Here is a 13,735-nt window from a genome sequence, read left to right as displayed (position 1 = left end):
TGAGGCCAACTCCGTCCTGAGACGAGACGTCATATCACACACACGAGCTCGCTATTGCTTACATGTCAACGAGGCGACACCGCGACAGACCAGAAGCTGAAATCTGGCTTTTTAAAATATTTTTTTTCAAGATGACCTCCAAAATGTCCGCGTCTGATAGCGATCAAGTCAACACTGAGAGTGTCACATGCGATGAGTCAAACCAGACAGAATCTGAACATAAAACGTGAGTGAATCAGATGCAGAAAAAGATTAAACGTTGACTGTTGTGGTTACTTTTTTCTAATTCAAATAAAGGAAATCACTTTTTACGTTGACGATATTTAAATCACAGTCCATTTGAAAGGAGACCATTTTTTTTCAAAATATATATACAGTGATCCCTCGTTTATCGCGGATAATTGGTTCTAAAAACCACCCGCGATAAGTGAAATCCGCGAAGTGCGGTCACCAACAAGAAGTACTGGGCAGGCTAACGAGTTAGCGGAAAGATGCTAATTCGCGATCGTGCTAACACGCGAAAACGGACTTCTAAAGGGATGTAAACGAACATTTGGAGCAATACTACATTGTCCTAAAGGTTAGATATGTTTCCTCATTTAGAGAAGTTTTATTTTGACTTTTAAATGTGTTTTTAATTTGGAAAAAAAATCCGCGATGTAGTGAAGCCGTGATAAACGAAACGCGAAGTAGCGAGGGATCACTGTATATTTTTCCCAAATTTTAATCTTAGTTCTTTGTCACACGGTTTGAGCAGTAAAATTCAAACATTTTCTCGAGATTCTCGCTGGCCATCATGCCCCTAATTTGAATGCATGCATCCGTCTATTTCTACTAAGCTTGATGCCGAGAAATCACATTGAGGTTATTTTGGGCCAAGAATCCAATTTGATCTGACAAGACGTGACCCGGGATGCACTCTAAAAGCACTCGTTGACATTTTTCCGCAGTGACTCCTAAAATGATCCCAAAATGCTGGATAGCCTTTGCTCACATTTAAAAACATCAAAAAGGTCAATTTTACTGGCACTAACCGCTGACCGCTGCCCTTATGTAACTGACTTTATTTTGACTTTCTTTTCTTGATAAGAACTCATATTTTTAACTCTTTAAAATTCAAAGCAACAACGGTGGTGTGGCTCGGCTGTGCCGTCGAGATGGCGCATGCGCACAGGCGTTGCTATGACGACGAAAGATGGGCGATTCCCTCGACAGGTGGGTGGAGTCAAGGCTTGACTGAGTTTGCTCAATCAACAGGTGAACGCCCAGAAACAGAAAGTCGGAAAAAACCGTAAGTGATTTAGTTGTCTTAAAAGGTTTTACAACATATTACTTTTGTTTGAGGATATTATATACATAAATGTACCGATTTAAAGGGTTAAAATTATTTAAAAAGCTGTTTTGGTATTTTCCTAATATACCATGGTATTTAGCTTAGCTTAGCTTTTTTTCTAGCTTCGCTTAGTTTAGCTTCTGGAAAATTTTCTTCCCGTAACCAAAATATGACTGATTCTCAAAAGTCAAAGTTGATTCTACTTTTTTAGTTGAAATGTTTTTATTTTTTAGGGGTGTTGTAATGTTTAAAGTGACTATTAATATACCATATGTCCCCGCCCACAGTCCCGTATTTCTTACAGTGTAACACTAAAAAAAGAAAGGGGGGAATGCCCACGAGCATCAACTGTGGGAGTGGGGGGCGGGCTGTGTGGAGAGATTTGTCTCGCGTTTGTGTGAGCACACGTTTGACGGACGAGTGCAGCAAGGCAGGACACGCGACGACGTGGATTTGTGGCGCTGCTTTCATTTTTTAATTTCCCCTTCTTGTTTTTGTTTTGTTTTCAGCGTTCCCCGCGATGGATTACTGCCTGTGCGTACTTTTGCTACTCTCCAGCGTGTCCTGCGTGTCTACTGGTCAGTTCCCCAACGAGCACATGTGAGTACTAAAGTGAGATGTTGTTTTTTGTCTATAAATTCTCACTGGAAGGAGGCAATACATGTCATCGTGGTGGGAGGACCCCCAACTTGTGAAATCAGATTTTTTTGGGGGGGGGGGGGGGCGCTATTTTCTGCACAGGGGTGATCATGCATGGCTATATTGATGTGTGAGAACTTTGTCTACATGTAATATTCTGGTGATGTGTGTGTTAATTTGGACCCACAAACAGATAAACATTGTATTATTATTTTTTTAAAAACAAGTGTGCCTCTGTTTTTCTTTTGGACACATAAACAAACTGACAGACAGAAAGGCACTGTGTCAGGGGCGTAGCCAGAATTTTTTTAATGGGGTGGCCAGGGTGACAAAAAAAATCGGAGTGTTAGCCACCAGCATGCATAATTGCGCAGATGTATACTTCAGCATTCATCTGACCCCTCTCTGTAACTTTGTCAGACCATCCACAGTCAAGGTGAAGTAAAATTAACACATATCCAGAACTTTTCACAACACACTCATAATACAAGCAGAATCAAGTCTCATTAAAAAGCAACATTTTGCTGAGCTTAAATAATGCCAGACCCTCCTGCACTGATTAGTTAGCTAACAGACAATCGGTGGATCACTTGTCATAGACTACGATTGATGGCCCATTCGTTCGAATAACATCTAAAAAGGACAATGACTAAATCTTTTATTTCTTAATTCTAAATGTTGCTTTTTACTTTGTTCTGTTGGAATGTTACAAATGTATTGACCATGATATGTAATATGTAATAATGTATGTGCACATTTTATTTAATGAAACCATGACTGTGGATGACAGATTCTTTAAGTGAGCATTCAAATCAATTGTAATTTTTCAATTTCAATTTTTCTTCAAATATAGTTATTATAATTTGTGTTAGAGGGTATAGGGATCTAAGAATACTGCATCCTTGTGAAAAATAACAGGAAAGTCACAGGTGTCAAAATGTTAGATGAAGGGTGGCCAATGAGTACCTGAGAGTGGACATGACTCATGCCTGGCGACCACATAGCTCCGCCCCTGCTGTGTGTATGAGTGTCAATGTATCTTGAGTTTTGTGTATTTTGACCCACAAACCTAAATATGAGTGCGCAGGTGTGTCTTTTACCACAACACAAACAACTGGAAATTTGTGGCCAAAACTATTGGGATACGACTCCACCCACAGCAAGTGGAATATAAACAAAATTCACTCACTTATCAAACTCATCTGAGTGTGTCTTGTTGCTGTGATTGATCATAGAACTGATAAAGCCAAATCAACAGGTTTAGAAAAAAAATATGTTCCGGATGATTCCAAGCCATCACCGCCCTTGTTCTTCTTCCTCGTCCCGTCCCGCCCTTTTCCTCATCGCTAGTGGTGGTGAGCCACCGTGGCACTCAGCCTAATGGCCCGAGCGCGATGATGTCAGACTTGCAGAGTATATTTCGCTAAGTGGATTGATCCGTGGCTCAGTCGTGCAAGGTGCGCACTCACCATGGTGAGCTTGTGTTATTTTTATTATTATTTATAACTCTGATATTTACATTTTTTGGTAGCAGCTTGATAAAACATGTAAGCCAGGTTCAAGAAAGTAATTGATAAAATGCTAATGGAAGTCTATTTGGATATAAAGAGTATTTGTTATGCAGCTCTTCTTTTGACGTTTATGAGATTGTGAGTTTTGTTGTGACCACTCTACTGTATATTTTTTCCATAATATGTCTGGAGCTGCACCAATGAATCAAACCATAATGAATAATTTGATTACAAAGAAACCCTGAAGCTAAATTTCTGGCAACACGAGCTAGCATATCTTTGATATAGCCTACCCTAATATCACTTAGTTGACCAAAATGATCAGAAAGCAAACACATAATAAGCAAGTTTTGCCAGTTAAGAGCCCATCAACTCTTACAATTTCATTCACTGACACCCATGTCACTCACCAGACCAGGCCCTGCAAAGCCGTACACATTCAAAGTCACAGATGCTACAGTGGGGACCCTGAATGAACAAAAATAGTATCTGCTCATAATATTTTGTTAAATAACGCACAATAATTTTTAATTAATTAATCGGGAGATGACTTTTTTTATAGTAATCTTGTATGTGAAGTAGGTGTTTACACCTGTCACGTATCACACACAAAAAGGCAGCATCCCTCTTGTTGACGTGTGTTGTGTTCGGCACAGTGCATCATCCCGGTTTCCTGTCCATCTTCTGTCATCCGTTTTCTTCTCTTGCCTGGGGGCAGATGTGTTAACTTCATCCACTCTGAAAAGTCCCAGTGCCACAGATCATTCACACAGTAGGCCGGGAAATGAGGACACATGACAGAAGACGAGACAGTCGCCTATCTTTGTGTTGTGCACACTGTCGTGTATTGATCGGTGCTCCAAATCAGATCTCTCTGCCCTTTCTCCCACTCACCCCCTCCCCACTTTTGTCTTTTTTTTTTTTTTTTTTAAGGCTAACTCGATTTCATGCTCAGCTAAAGAGCCCATGCCTCTCTGCTCGCTGTCTTGTCTTTGGCAATCTCCAATTTAATGTGAGGAGGCACTTTATATGAACACAACAACATTGCACAGGGGTGGAGTCGCACGATGAACACGGCGACACAAAGTCGACCGTAAGATGATCCCAAGCAGTTACTCTATTGTTTTTTTTGTGTCCATTACAAGCTTCATTCGACTTGTCGCAGGGAAAGAAATGCAACTGAAAGTCATTCATGGACTTTCTCACACCCCCTCTTAAATCCCCTCTGCCCCCCGTCTCAACCTGGTGGGATTTATTTAGAAGAGCGCCGGTCTTTGAGGAAGGGGGGCGTCAGCGAGATCCCGGCCTTGCAGGGGTGGCTGGATGTCGTATGCCGAAAAAGTTTCTCAGGGCAGATTTTTATGGGAAGCAAGCCACGTGCGTACCTCACGTCCCCTCGCCGTGCGCTGGGAATTTTTCCACTGCTCCGTTACCAAGGCAACTTGGGGAATGGCTAACAGCTGTTTGGATGGCAGGAAGCACATCTGTATACCCGCATATAAAGCACCACGAGGTTTTTATTTGCGACTATGTCGTCGTAGTACAGTGGGATGCTTTGATGTCATACAGTACATGATCCAGGAAGCTGCTCTGTTTGGTTTTGTCATGAAATTTACTGTTAGAAAAAAAAAAATTTGATTTAGTAACACTTAACACTGTCATTTCAATCTAAAAACATATAGTAAGTACCGTAATCTTCGGACTAAAAGTCGCTCCGGAGTACAAGTCGCATCAGCCATAAAATGCCCAAAAAAGGGAAAAAAACCATATAAGTCGCTCCGACATTTTAATTAACATTAGTTACTATTGTATATGCACTGTGGTTAATAGTCACAGTTCAAAACAGAATAGCTTATAGTTTTTCTTAACAGCTGCTTTTGAACATTACAGCAATACCCATTCTTTGCGAAAAAAAAAAAAATGACATTGTCTTTCAAAATTTTATTTAAACAGCATGCCCACGGTTTGTCCCTGAAAATGTCTTCAGGCGTTTCATGTCGCTTCCCCATAAAAGATCCTTTGAGTAAATAAAGGCTATTATCACCTAATATCTGCTCAAGCGCATCCCATTAAGGCATCTCGTCAGGCACTCGAGGCGTTAAGTGCTTAAAATTTCTCTGAGGTGCTCGTGGGGTGTGCAGCAGAAAAGTGGCGCTCATGACGGTGTGTGATGGCTTCGCCGAGAGTTTCCCTTAATGGAGCGTTAGTAGCGTTTAATACCAGTGCTCGAACATCAGGGGACAAGTCCACACCACTGCACTAACGTGTAGCCATGGCGTAAATTGGACATTTTGACCAAAAAGGGGGTAGACTGGGTTGGTGGGTTCTACAATTATGCTCATGGTGTGTTTTTGTATATGTTGCAGAGCGAAGCCAAAAATGGCTGCAGGCCTGAAAAGATGATAACACAGAAGCACTTTTCACATTTGACAGAACTCATTCACTGGCAGCCCAGTTAAAATGGATCTTTGACGTTCATAGCCGTCAATGGCAGTGAGTTAAACACCTTGTATCCCAATCCAAAACAAGCAGGGTGCTTGCTATGGATACTAGCCTTTAGTCTGGCCTTTAAGGTTCACAACCGAGGACATTTTGTACGGCGTGTATTATCCTGAATCGATTGGGTTCGCGCTGAGCCCGGTGACCTAATGCCTTGATATTTGAAGGTAGGTTGGTCACTGTACCTTCTCCCCAGACAGCCGCCCACACACCCTTTTGTTCCTTAAGTGATAGGAACCGTCTGGTTTTAGCTTAGGCTTGGCTCCTCCGCTTCGGCTGATTTGTGGGAAGAACATCATTTGTTTTCCATCTGGGAAGATAACAAGGCCGTGAGACGTTTACAAAGGCGGCAATTACGGTGTTATTGACCTTAATACAAAAGATAGATGTCGTTGCTTGTCCCATGGTGATACATGGCAGCTTGTTATGGTAACTTTTTGGGTTTTATCTTGCTAAAATTGGCTTTAATTATATGGACTCTTATTAAATGAAAAGGTCCCATTGGTAGGAAACAAATACCGTGTTTTTGTCTCCCCCAAATTGGATGCCTTTTGGTCTGAGCTCTTTTTAGCAATTCCCTAAGTGACTGCTACTTTCATCCCCATCACTCTCCAACAACTGATGAAGCATCTCAATTAGAACTATCATACGAGGATTTCAGGTTTCAGACCGTCCCCCACAGGACCTGCCGGGAACATAAAAATAGTTTACTGGCTCCATGACATCAAAAGCACTGGACTCTGAGTGGACTCTGGTTGTTTGAGTGGAAATCCCTAGATAAGATATTGAGCCATTAGATGCTTTTTGTCATCTTAGAAACAAGATGGCGCACAGTGATGTGCCATCTAGCTTTCGAAAGATCAATACCGTGTTCATTCTGTGGGGGGGGGGGTGAATGTTTACGAGTCGGGTAAATCGCTACCGACCCACTGTCCATAAACCGGGCTGCTGAGGTCGTGGTGGTGGAACCAGGTGAGTCCTGTATTCTGTGGGTGAACCTTGGAAAATGTTTCGATCAACTTTTATATGTTATGTACGTGGAAAAAATCCCTAAGATCGAAGTCCGACAAAGTGCAGTGCAGATTGTCGTTGTCGTACCATTCCTCAAGTTCGTTACGTAATACCCATACACTAATTAGCCACACCCACCTCATTACCTTAAAAGGGTTAGGGGTTAGTGTTAACGGTTTGGTGAAGGACATGTAACTTTCATACAGACGTAGCCGCTAGGTGTATTCTTTCCCACATTGTCACCATCCCGATCTCGCCTAGGAAGAAATTCCACCGACGGGGGCAGGCGGAAAAAGAGCTGAGGAAATTCTTGTTAAAAGCCAAACAGTTTCCTTTTGTGCACTCTCGCAACAATCAGCGTCCACCGGGGAAGTCGCACATCCCGTTGTTGCACAAGCTAGCGGCGTTGATGGTTATTTGGGGAAGTGGCTAATTAGTCCACTCTGGATTGAGCCTGTTGAAATAAACAAGTGCTTTGTGATGTTACATTTAGCATTACAACACTCAACTTTTATGTTTTCCCGAGTCCCAAAACTGTTCACTATTTATACCAAAACATGGGAATTTGACATCTGAACCCTGACATAATTCCACCGTGACACTGTTTGGGAATTATGTGCTGACAGAACTGTCCATCCTATATCTGCCCTCGGCAGCAAGCAGCTGTCCACCCTGCAAGGCTAAAAATGGCCGGCTCGCGTTACACCGTATTTGCTTTAAATAAGATACACGGTCAGTCAAAGCCCCCTCCCCAACATAGCAGGTCAAAAGACTGGCACTCATTATGTGGGCGGGAGACGAGGTTAATTTTCATTATGGAGTCACTCATGTATTCTTTATCAACTTTGTCAGTCAAAAGCGAAGAGAGATCTGTTGGCATATTTGCATGGTCTATTGGATATAGGCAAAACATGTATATTAATAAATGTTTACAATTATGAATAATTCCTTTTAATATTTCATAGGGTACATTCAGTATGTTCTCATTGTGGATGCTAATGTTTAGCCAGCAGCTGTCATAGCAAATGGTAATATTTGAAGTTAGTAATTCTGATAGTCATTCTATTGGTATGCTGTTGAATGCTAATATTTTTAGCTAGCAATTCTAAAAAAAAAAAAGAGTGCTAATATTTTTAGCTAACAGGTCTTATGGTGAATTGTAATATATTATTTTGTTAGTAGTTCTCAGAGTGAATCCTATAAAAATCTCCCATGTGAAAGTTTTAGCTAGCAGCGCACATATGCATTGCTAATATATTTATTGAGCCGTTCTAATAGTTAACTGTAATATTTGTAGCTAGCATTTCTCAAGCAGTTCAAATAGAGAATCCTAAGACTTTTAGCCAGCAGGTGGCATGGTGAATGCTAACAACCTAAGCTAACAGATATCAGAGCACATGGTAATGGTTTATGCCAGGTGTGTCATCATAAATATTTTTATTTCAAGCCAGCAGTTCTCATGGTGGACATTTTTAGTTTTTTTTTTTCCAAACACAACACCTTCTGATGCTTTTACCCTCTTATGCTTTTTGTGAAGGGTTAGATCTGTGTCCCCTCTCATTTCTTTTGAGAAGAATACGTTAGGCGGCCGCGGCATCCCGTCGCCCCTGGGGCGTGACAGTCACACTGCCATCTATGAATAGCTCTCGCCTTAATGCACGTGTAACCCATTCACTTGGCTAAACATTGTTATTTCACGCTACTCCTTCAATACATGCTAGCATACTGTACACTGTCATGCCGTGCGGACATACTCAACAAATGTCTTTCAATTCAGTGGACTGATGAACTAATTGAGTGTGCTTGATGTGTCCTCAGGATTAAAGAATGGGTGGATCAAATGCAAAAGGACTTGACCACGCTAACGGATAAGGCCAGCGGCATTCAGAGTCTCACTCAGGTGAGTCGCATCCATCAAAGTCAGGCAAAGAAAAAAGTGAATATCTATGTTAATCATCCTTCAGCTCTCTTTGAGCGACCTTCACTCATATGCATTCTACCACAACTCTATATATAGACGTTTCTCATTAGCGCTAATGCTGCACTTTACCTCATCTCATCCTTGTAGACTGCACTGATTGACGAGCTAATACTAATAATAGTGTACTCTTGCAATCACGTGTCGCTTCCAAGAAAAATCATGTCAAACTTTCATTGGAATGGATTCTTTTTAATACTGCATTAAACTTGTTCAGCAAGTTGAAAAAGGGGCGGCTTGAATGTGAATTTAAATTTGGCCGAAAGAGCAGGAAGTTCTTCCAAAAATTGTTTGGAGGGTGCCCAAGTCCCTCGACGCATTCTGTAAAAAATGAAGAAATTGGATTAAAAGAAAAACTGTCATCTCACCCGAACTAATGTGACATAACCAACTTTTTGTGACCGCTATGATGAGTGCCAAACACAAACTATCAGCTTTTTTTTGGGTTCAATTTCATGTCCATTTGGTGGTACCATTTGAGAAGACAAAAAACACTCTGATGTCCGCATTACTCGAAATGGCATCAAACCCAACTAAAACTGGTCCTAGAAAAATACATAAAAGAGTAAATAGTTTCAGTCCGAGGTATAACATCGCAAATTCTGCTGTGGCGGTGGTCTTTCATATTGTTCACCACCCGGATGGAAGAACCAATCCATGCATTTGCCGTCGTGAACGTCGGACAATGAAAAGGCTGCAAAATAATTGGCTCGGTTTGTCATTTGTGCGCTTTGCTTCTTTCACTTCTTTTGCTCCAGCATATTCCACAGCGAGCTAAATATGTCTTTTTCAATCACCTTTTTTTGTTGGTCAGCAATGACTGAAAGAAACTTCCAGTATGGTTGAACCCTCAAAAAGGGGATCTGTGTGTGTCTGTGTTAGTATAAGAAACCACTAAAACGAAATACCGTATTTATTCTAATTATCGCCCATATTCTAATAATCGCCCAGTTTGTGTTAGCGATGACATAAATAAAAAACATTGATACCTCTAATTATCGCCTATGCTGCTAAAACTTCCCCCCAAAACGTATGTTTTCCTCCGCGACCGCATGCCGACGTCATTGCGCAAGTTCAAATATGACTGATTTGACAGCACGTCGAATGTCCCTTTTAAATTGTTTTTCTCCATAAACTATGATACAATTACACTCGTCACTCCGCTACAATTTCCTCACACAATTACGTTATGCGCTCAAACAAGACGATCGCGATAACATGACGTGTGATGTGCGACGGTAACGTGTCGCATCGATGGAGTGTCAATTGACGCACCCCGCTGTTAGAGGTAGATCAAAACAGCCGCTGTTCTAGTGTTAAGAACACCAGTGAGATGCAGGTATTGCATACTACATAAGGAAAATATACATATTATCGCCCATTTCAGTGCCCCTTGGCGATCGGACAAAAAGTGTTCTCTATTAATCGCCCTGGGCGATAATTAGAATAAATACGGTAACTCTGAAAAGTGAAACTAAAAATTTGCGTTTGTAAAACTACAAATTCAAGATGCTAACTGTTGAGCAAAAAAAAAAAAAATCTTAACATCTGCCATTGTTTTGTCACCAGATCTACGAAAAACATAAAACGCACTTCAGCGTGGAGACCAACCGTGTGGAGGAGCTCGTTTCCACGGCCGCCAGGAACATTGAGGGATTGCTGGAAAGCCGCTCCAAAGCCCTCGAGGTGAGAGGTATTGCCATCAAACTGTTGCTTGTTTTGGTGCTCGGTGAGATTTGACTCACGACCAAACGCCAGAGGGATACCCAATTAAAGCACCCCTTACCCCGTTTCCATGGATACCTTCTCATCAATTACACCCGTCAATCCAGTCGAGCGTTTTGGCGACAATTACATTTTGATGAAGCAATAAAGCTTTAATTAGATGCTGGTTTTTTTTTTCATTTTGTTTCAAATGTCCCCCAATGATTCCGTTTTTGTCACCCACCGTCATCTTAACCACTTCTCTGTCCTATCGTTAATTCCCAAGATTGGTATCGACCTTGTTCATTATGAATGTGCTCAAACACACCGACACCCTTTTAAGGCCATTTTGTTTCATCGCTTTGACCTTAATCCACTTGGACCCGCACACGGATATCTAGGCCACCTCTGACTCCTGCGACTGTTCTCGTTTATTATTGATGAGTCACTCTTATCCAAATTGACGGCCCCCCCGGTTGACATCTCCCGATGGAATAGGTCTGTGGTTTTTCTTTTTTTTTTTTTTTTTTTACCCCAAAAGAGGCAAGTGGTCATAGATCCCCAGATGTGTTTTTTAGTCCTGTAATTGAGACTCATTTACCATCTTACTTTTGTCTTTGAGGCAAGCTGAAGGTTATTCTCTACAAGTGGCCACTTGAATTCCTGTTGCGTTCACCTTGAGCGAACCTCGTCCACCAGTTTCGCATGGCTGCCGAGAGCGCCTACGCAAACCGGCACAGACAGACAAACAGCCTGAGAGGATGTCAGACAAAGACGGGGCTCTTTGAATAATCATCGGGGTTATTTTAAGGTCTGGGATTGCATTAGTGCTGGCACTCGATCCGAAAAAGCCTTTGGCCTCCCACCACAGGCCGGGCCACAGTCGGTGTCCTCTCTTGTTCTCGGTGCGGCTCGCCATTGATGGAACGCCTCTTCATTTCCGACGTGCAGGTTGCCAGGCCAAGAGAATCCCTGCGTTTTTTTGTTTTTTTTTTAACCCACGGATGCAGCGGGTTACCATGACAACCCCCTCCGTCGCTAGGCAACCCAGCGTCATAAACACGCCGAATCCTCCCTCGGCGGTTAATCACCAGCGAAAAGTTGCCCGGCGAATCTTTGCAGTGTTCATTAGGGTGTCACTTGAGTAATGGCCCTTTCAGCTGTGCGTTGTGTAGTGGCGCGTAATTACAGCCAAGTCGCCGATCCCTGATGTGCGTGCGTTATTAGGCTGACACTTGTTAGCCATTAGAACGCCTACATCACAAGCGCCGTACGCGTACACATACACGACTAAACTACCGTGTCGCACAAGGAGAGCACAAGAGAGATGTGATTATCATGTTGCCAGTCACAACAACAGCAGATGCTTGGGGTTTGGTCTCCTGAGCCCCTCCCCCCCTCCCCTACCTGCGCATCGACAGGCAGGTGGCAGCTGTTTGGGGGGGGGCGCTTTGAAGTACAGACGGGTGCAGGGGTTGTGTTTGCTTGCAAGGCGATACCTTTGGGAGAGGCAGAAAACAAGCAAGCACAACGGTAGTGTAGTAGCAGAGTCGGTTGGATTCCTGCCAGGCAGCAAAAAAACCCCACACAAAACACATCTCGAACAAGTTAGAAAAACAATCGCAATATTGCAGTTGTGATTTAATATGTGATTATATTTTCAAGGTCCTTTTTCCGTGTATACTTTTTTTACAAACTAAAGCAATACATTAATATGTATTACAATAAAGATGGTCAGATTTTATGATGCACAAAAGATCCATGCATTATTATGAAAGACAGTTTATCAACTTCAATTAGCGTTATTGACTTGACGTGCAGTTTGAGAATTTGCTACGACGATTTATATATAAAACAACTTTAATATACAAAAAATCTTTCCTCATTGAAATTAAGGGTAATGAATAGAGGTGTAACAATTAATTGATTAATCAACAACTAATTTCTGATTAAATTAACCAATAATTATTTTTGATAACCAATTAATCATTTAGATATTTTTTGTATTTGTATGTTATGGAGCAAAGCATGAACTCAATCATATTTTTTTTGCACAATTAATTTGAAATGATGTCCCACATTTGAATAAAAGAATGGAAAACAAAATGTTTTTTTTTTTTTTATCCTCTTCATCGATTATTTGACAAAATCGACTGATTAATCGATTTTTAATTTAGCAATTCCTCCCAGCCCAACATTGGCCACCAGGAAGCAGCATAATACACAGTCATACGGACACAAGTGAAGAGTTTCACACTTAAATGGCCCAGTAAGCTGCAGTAATATTTTTTTTTTTTTATATAAAGATTATTATTTTAGTATTCAGTAAGAATGCATTTAGTAGTATTTTAGTAAGAACGTATAACTCAGTATTGCTATAGTATTATGTCAACATGTTTGTTAGCACGGAGATTGTATTGTGTGTTAGCATCAAGCTAGCAGACATTCAAAGTGATGTGGTTATTTATTTTTCTTCAAATAATGTTTTCACAATTTTCGTTGGAAGTAGAACCAATGAGTCGCTTCGCGGTTGTGTCGAGAAGTCACATCAGTGCATCTTGCCTGCTAATCAGCTATAGCTTGCGCATATGTTTAGTGTGGGAGTGTTTTCTAGTTGCAATGTCTCACTTGTCTCCTCGGAGAAGTACAATTTGGCATTTTTAGCACAAAGAGCCCAACGTAGCCAAGAGGCAAAGTTGTTTGCGCTCGTGCCAGCGTTGACTTTGAGCGGGTGATCAACTTAGCCCAAACGTCACTTAAACGTGCCACCCATGTCGCCTCACTGCTAATGAATTATGCAACTTCCATTGAGGAGGCGTTTTTTTTTTTCTGCTTACTTTATTATTATTCACTAGTCGAGTAATTTTACATGTAAGTGGAACACTGGCTTAATGAATGAGGGAAAGAAAAAAACCAAAAAACAATGCTCAAGGGTTTCGTGTTTGTGGTCTGTCGAGTCACAATGCGACGCCGTGATCGTCCTGGATGTCAGGTTAAATTCCACACGATGGCTGATTGCATAATTCATAATCTTCATTTCCACCCGTCTATTGCAAAATG

The 13,735-nt window shown here is 41.5% G+C and overlaps 1 protein-coding gene across 5 annotated transcripts in view; it reads left to right on the top strand.

Annotated features, from left to right (window-relative positions):
* The first annotated feature begins 1,675 nt into the window (after nt 1-1,675).
* Nucleotides 1,676-13,735, top strand: part of cacna2d1a (calcium channel, voltage-dependent, alpha 2/delta subunit 1a) — a 52,871-nt gene continuing 40,811 nt past the window's right edge. For 2 of the 5 annotated variants that reach the window (XR_005096385.1, XM_037242608.1), the window contains exons 1-3: nt 1,694-1,933; nt 8,812-8,893; nt 10,541-10,657. Coding sequence is in view for 4 of the 5 variants with exons in the window: in XM_037242608.1 (XP_037098503.1) it covers nt 1,854-1,933; nt 8,812-8,893; nt 10,541-10,657 (279 nt within the window). In the remaining variant the exon portion in view is untranslated. Of the gene's footprint in view, nt 1,934-8,811; nt 8,894-10,540; nt 10,658-13,735 lie in introns of all 5 variants that reach the window. The other 3 variants (XM_037242605.1, XM_037242606.1, XM_037242607.1) reach the window with 3 other exon arrangements.

Source organism: Syngnathus acus, chromosome 23, assembly GCF_901709675.1.
Source record: "Syngnathus acus chromosome 23, fSynAcu1.2, whole genome shotgun sequence".
NCBI lineage: Eukaryota > Metazoa > Chordata > Actinopteri > Syngnathiformes > Syngnathidae > Syngnathus > Syngnathus acus.
Note: the sequence above shows the minus strand (reverse complement) of the source record. Positions and strands in the feature narration are given on the sequence as shown.